The sequence below is a fragment of the Monopterus albus genome, unplaced genomic scaffold (genome assembly GCF_001952655.1).
Source record: "Monopterus albus unplaced genomic scaffold, M_albus_1.0 scaffold145.1, whole genome shotgun sequence".
NCBI classification, from domain to species: Eukaryota; Metazoa; Chordata; class Actinopteri; order Synbranchiformes; family Synbranchidae; genus Monopterus; species Monopterus albus.
Genome location: NW_018128025.1, coordinates 68,354 through 75,212, shown reverse-complemented (window position 1 = coordinate 75,212; position 6,859 = coordinate 68,354). Strand labels below are relative to the sequence as shown.

At 38.8% G+C, this 6,859-nt stretch overlaps 1 protein-coding gene across 1 annotated transcript in view; it reads left to right on the top strand.

Moving 5' to 3' along the window:
- The window catches only part of dock4b (dedicator of cytokinesis 4b), a 173,618-nt gene that overhangs the window by 139,815 nt on the left and 26,944 nt on the right, over positions 1–6,859 (top strand). Inside the window, 4 exon segments of the mRNA XM_020614412.1 lie at positions 1,359–1,445; positions 2,266–2,442; positions 6,450–6,533; positions 6,791–6,855. Coding sequence (XP_020470068.1) covers positions 1,359–1,445; positions 2,266–2,442; positions 6,450–6,533; positions 6,791–6,855 — 413 coding nt within the window.

Genomic DNA, 6,859 nt, shown 5'->3' with positions numbered 1-6,859 from the left:
ATATATATATATATATATAGGATGTGTCAGTTTAAATGTAAACCTTAAGATGTAGCATTTTTCAACCTACTATATATAAATATATAAAATATATAAAAAATGTTAAGATGTAGATATATAATATGCATTTTCACAAAACCATTTTATCTATCTCTGCACTGAAAATAATAATAGACCTGTCTTTAGTTTGAGTGACAACTTGTTGATGTGAGGAAAGTTATGCAATAGATCCATACATTGTTCCCCCAATTGCGTCAACCCCTAGGCTCGCTTTTCTTTTTCGAAAACATCCTGCAAGATGTTCTGAACTACCATAAGGCCCCTGACCATCCTAGCGTCCACTCAGAGAGCATTTCTAAAGAATAACAGGTCAATGTCTTTGTTGCTGTTACATAAGTATAACCCATTGCTCTATCCCACATTACATGTTGTGCTGATTCTATATTCTATTTGTTTGTTTTATCCACTACAGGTCCTACATACTCTGTCTCTGTGAAGACAGCATGTTTCAAATTATTCACTAGAATCCTATATGAGAACTTCCATTTTGTCAAAAAATACACTTAATATCCTTTATTAAATTTCTTCAGAGTCTTCACTATATGTAGTGAGTTTGGACAGATGCACATAAGCTGCAACTTTACAGGTTGGCAGAAGCATACAAATGCAAGGTGGTAACTCTAGTTTACAATTGTCTGATTTTCAAGAAAATAACATTAGTCCATCCATCTATGATCTATACCACTTACTCCTTAATAAGGTCATGTGGGTGTGGTGGTGGGGGTGGTCAGCCCTGGCTTGAGCCTGGAATCTTCTATAATTAACATTAGTAAATAATCAAAATAACTGTTTTTCATTTTTTGCTTTATGGATGACTTAAACTTTTAGCTGATTATCAAAATTACTGTTAATTGTTTCTGGAAGTTACACAAGTCAAAACTCAAAAATTACAGGTATCCTCTCCATTCTTAATGTTTATTGACATGTTTACAACAAACATAAATGTCACTATAAATGCTCCACTGTGAATCTGTTCTGCTAATTGCCTGCAGTGAATGCTACACTTTATGTGCCGTCGGAATGACCTTGAGGGCTGTTGGCATACTGGTAAACATGATGGTTGACAGGATAAGTTGTGGAAAATGACGATATGAGCTATATGACATGTGAACTAAACCTAAAAATTGATTTTTGGCAGTAGATGTATTCAACATGTTTTTCTCAACTTGTGTATCTGTAATTAAATTGTTTGCCGCCTGCCAGAGGAAGAGAGAGCGCATGTTTGCATTAAGTAGCTATGGATTTTTTAAAAGTGTGTTTAGCAATCAGCTAATAGAGCATATTGTTTGTTCATTCAGAGCCTGTGGGTGGAGAGGACAACCCTGACTTTGGTCCAGAGTCTTCCAGGGATATCTTGCTGGTTTGAGGTGGAGAAGAGAGAGCTGGTGAGTGTGACCACCTCGGAAGAAATACACTTTTATTTTTCAGGTTGAAATTTGTCACTCAGTACCCAAGTATTGATTCAGTTCATTACATTAAACATGAACATTCATGACCTAGGTTATGAGTTTGGGTCTATTTGACACATTTCATTTCCTCCATTGAATGGATTGGATTGAAATTGGTTTACTTTCATTACCAACATGTCCAATTTTTGGAATGAATTTTTCTATTAGGACATTTTTCCAATATTATTTCCTGTTTTTAGCCAGGAAACGCTATCATATTTGATCCAAGTTCATTCCCACATTGTGTTACATGTAAATCTCCTCAGAAGCTTTCAGTCTAAGATTTCCTCATTCACCTCTCTGAGGAGTGGGAGGATTTTACAAGGCGCTTTGTTCAGCACATGCAACACACAACACACTGTGGATCATTGATGGTCTAAGCACATATTCTTTAGCGAATAGCTGCTGAACATGGTGTTAAATTGAGGACTGTGAATGCAGTATTATTCTATGGTGGTTATACAGTGCAATGGCATATAAAATACAGAACCGACAAAAGCAAGAGGATAAAGCTTTATGTGATACAGAGGAAGAAACAGGGGATGAAAGGAAAGTTTTTTTGTGTGTTTGCAATTATATCATGCATGTCTTACACTTAGAGCTGCTATAATATTTTTTTTTTATAAACAATGGCTCAACTTGCTACACATACAGTAAGTGAAAGGTTTCTCTGATAATACTACTAATGATTATCACTGTTTCCAGAAGAAATATTCCCCTAAAATTCTTAATTTTCCTATATCGTTTCCCTTTGTAGGTGGAGGTAAGCCCGCTGGAGAATGCCATTGAGGTCATTGAGAACAAGAACCTACAGTTACGCACACTGATCACTCAGTGTCAGAGCCGGCAGATGCAGAACATCAACCCCCTCACCATGTGCCTCAACGGGGTCATTGACGCCGCTGTCAATGGGGGGCTGGCTCGCTACCAAGAGGTAAGGATGGATACTATAGGTGGAGGATAAGGTTGGAGGGTTTTAGATACCAAGGCAGGAGTGAGGTGCGATGACATATGGACGTAATGATGTATGAAGGTGGGTTATAGCAGAGAGATGTATGGACAAAGAACATGTTTCTGAGGGAACATCAGATAAACAGATGAATGGATGCAAGAATGGTTGGATATTTGGTTTGAATAGATGAATGTAGAGCAGGAGTGAGTGGAAGAGGGAAAATGAGATGGATGGTGATGTAGGAGGTTGTTCAATGGGTATAAGGATGGATGTGAGGAGATAGAGGGGTCATGGCAGATAAAGAGGTGGGAGGAAGGAATGTAGAGATTGATGACTAATAGCTGAATGAATGAGAGGGGAGTGTTTATGCAGCTGCTATTATACACTGTAGTAGTTATAGGCATGCAAATTGGTGGAAAAAAACTAAAATATGGTCAGTCTCACTGACAAACACTTTCATCTACTGCTTCTTCAAAAGCTCTTTGTTGGCAGACAGTGGCAGAACAACAATACAGTGCAATTTCTTAACCAGGAGGGAGCACAACTGAAGAAAAAGTCAACAAAAAAAATCTATTCAAGAAAATGTTCCCTCAACAAACTGAGTGGACTCAGCAACTTGCTCTGTGTCGCACAGCAACCACCCTTTCAACTGGGAGCACGTATATGGGGGTGCATGTTCATGTTTGTGCATGTGTGAGTGTTTGTCTGTGTATATTTGGCTTGTGCAGAAGACCTTGCCTCTGTGTGGTGGTAGTAGTAGTAGTAGTACTTCTATAAAGGTTTCTAGGATGCTTGATACTGCCACAGAGGGAAGGGTGGCTGAAGTGCTTTTCACAGTTACTGCCATAATTTTGTTTTAAAAAAATGAGTATAATTATAAAGCAGCCCTTTGCTTTTAGTTGCTGACCTTTGACCCTGTATGTATATATGTATATGTATATGTATATATGTATATGTATATGTGTGTGTGTTTAAAAAGAATTCCCCACTCGCCCCCCACTCTGGGGTGGTCTTGTATTCCTTCCGTCAAGCTCGGGTCCTGCGCAGTATCTTTGCTGTTCCTAGGACTGCACTCTTCTGGACACAGATCTCAGATGTTGTTCCTGGGATCTGTTGGAGCCACTCTCCTAGTTTGGGGGCCATAGCCAACTTTTGTGTGTGTGAGCAGAAGGTGAGTCACATGAAGAAGATTCTAAGATTCCTGTTGGATCTGCTGTCTATCTATGCTCCGCACAGAGCTCTGCACTCCTCAGAGCATCTGCCCTCCTCAGAGCATCTGCCCTTTGTTGTCCCACAGTCTTGATATAAAAAAATGGGGCGATCGCTCTTTTGCTGTGTATGGCCCCAGACTCTTTTCTTTGCTGTTCCTAGGACTGCACTCTTCTGGACACAGATCTCAGATGTTTTTCCTGGGATCTGTTGGAGCCACTCTCCTAGTTTGGGGGCCATAGCCATTCCTGATGTTGCTATCGCTTGGGATTGCTACATCTATCACTACGGCCTTCTTCTTCTGTTTGTCCACCACTGCTATGTCCGGTTGGTTGGCCATTACCAGTTTGTCAGTTTGTTTCTGGAAGTCCCACAGGATCATAGCTTGATCATTCTCAACCACCTTTGGAGGTGTATCCCATTTTTACTGCTCTTTTGCTGTGTATGGCCCCAGACTCTGGAATTCTCTACCGCTAGAGCTACGGTCCATAACCGAGTTAGCGGTTTTTAAGTCAACCTTAAAAACTCACTTCTTTAGACAGGCCTTTGGTGTTTATTCTTTTACTTGCCCCAAAGGGACGTTGTTTAACTTGTTGTCTTATGCTATTTGTATCTTGATGGAAGTTTCATATTGCTCCTGTTTTGTAAATTTGTGTTTTATTCTGTTTAGGTTTTATTATTTTAGTAATGTTGTTTAGTTGATACATATGTTGTATTGTGCAGCACTTTGTGCTCCCCAGAGTTGTAAAGTGCTATATAAATAAAGCTTTATTATTGTTCCTCAGCTTTACAGGACTGGCTGTAAGTTGCACACAAAGAGGAAAAACCCAGATTCAGGTCCTCAGAAGCATATAAAACAGCAGCTGACCCAGTTACAACACTTCAGCCAGTTCTCTTTACAACGCTCAGACTTGTCAGAGTCAGCTTGTTACTAGCAATTACAGTAATGGATGTAGATCATTTGTACAAGTTGACTAATTTATGTTAATATTTAACTCAGGTCGTTTTGCTTGTATATGATAACATTTTGTTAAAATAAATGAGATTTCTCAACCACCTTTGGAGGTGTATCCCATTTTGACTTTGGGACTTCCAGCCTGTACTCGGCACAGATGTTTCTGTACACTATGCCAGCCACTTGGTTATGGCGTTACATGTATGCCCTGCCTGCTAGCATCTTGCACCCCGCTGTTATGTGCTGGATTGTCTCAGGGGCATCTCTATATATATATATCCTTTAAAAACAAATGTATTAATACATTTCTCTGTGTAAGCCAACTTCTTCCAACCATTTTTATTTGTATTTTCATTTTTTTGCATGATGTGGACACAGATGGAGCTCTTTCTGTAGCAAACCCATTGCCACTCATATGAATACTCATTTTTGCAGAATATCACATGCAGTACCTCATGGAACGCACCCAGAAATCTATTCACTTTCCTGCATAATGCTGATTGACAGCTGTGGAGGTTTTCTCAGCCACAGATGGAGGAGAAATTGCCCATATTAATATTCATCTTTATTGCTTGAGTTTGAGTTGAAACCCTTGAGGAGGAATGCTGTCTGATTTATTTCCCCTCCCCTCAGCATTCCATCTCTAATTGGACTGTTTTTAATGATTAACTGAGCCACTCTATGGCAGCATTTCACTCCCTGCAGCCCAATGAGAAATTTCCATCATATGTTGAAAATTATTGATTTATTGATTTATTTTATTTTATTTTTTTTTTTTTGCTGCCTTTTCTGGAGGTGTTTGGATGCAATTTTTGCTGAAACACAACAGTTGTCTTTAGAAGTACTACCTTGGCAATATTGCATATTGCATATTGCGTATTGTACACTCACTATAAAGAGCACCGTAATGTGTATGGTATTACATTTCTTAGCAATCTACTGTATGTTGTGTGGTTTAATAAGAGAGAAACATGATATAATGCATAGCAATATCTGTTAAAGATTGCTATCTCAGGATGTCTGGAATAATAATAGTCCTTGTTTAATTGAGTCTACAAACCATACTCTTATACATTAATTGATAACAATCAAGGTGTGTGTGGTTGTTTGCTCATTTTTGAAACAGCACTGAGCACCTTTTCTCCTGTCACCTGCCTCTGTCTCTTTGGAGATAGACAACTGTGACCCTGGGAGAAGATCCATGCTGATCTTGATTATGAGGTCCCCTTTACCTTTCAGGCCCTTTTTTTGTGTTTCCTTGTATGGCAGATTTGAAAGCAGACTGTGTGTCTTTCATCAGTTTGTCATCTCTTTTTTCTTTGTGCACTCTGATACAGATTTAAAAGGATTTACCATAATCTGTAGGCACATCACAAGTATTGATGTCATTGTAAACAGCTAGGACCTTGTGTTTAATTTATGGATGCAACACAAACCTTTATCATCAGTCAAAGCAGACCAGAAAGTAAAATCAGCTACTTGATTCCAGCAATATCCATTTGGCAACATGTTTTTTTTCTGTTTTGATCTGTTTTGTAGCTATATGCTGATCCTTGAACTTGATATTAATATCACAAAACAAAAACCCTGACAGGAATATTACTGTACATCCCATTTGAGCTGGATGTTAGTTGACTGTGGTTTCTTATTTGCTCAGTTTTTTTGTGAATGCTTTTAAGAATTCAACATCAAAAAAACAACACATGGACACTAATTCACTGTGTCAGCCAAGCAGGGATTCAGGTAACACTGTAGGACAGGACACTTTACTGCTTCAGCCCCTGTTGTGTGCATAACAGATGTTCTGTACTTTGTCTCCACACAGGCCTTTTTTGCAAAGGACTACATTATGAATCACCCTGAGGATGGCGAGAAGATTGGGCGACTCAGAGAACTCATGTTTGAACAGGTTTGTAATAAGAGATAAAGTTGGCAATGTGGAGGTGAAGACTATAGCAAAAGAAGGAAATGAAAGATCTTAAACATGAGATGATGTAACTAAATGTATAGAAACAGAAATGTTTGCAGTATTTTGAGCCTAACAGTTTAATCTTAACCTTCAAAACAGGACTGGACAATAAACTCAAGTCAAAGTCCTTTTATTTGCTTGTTCTACAAATGGTAATTTGTAACACTCAGATACGTTGACCATCATTTGTTTCATAGGCACATATTCTGGAGTATGGCCTTGCTGTGCATGAGAAATTTGTTCCCCAAGACATGAGACCTCTCCAT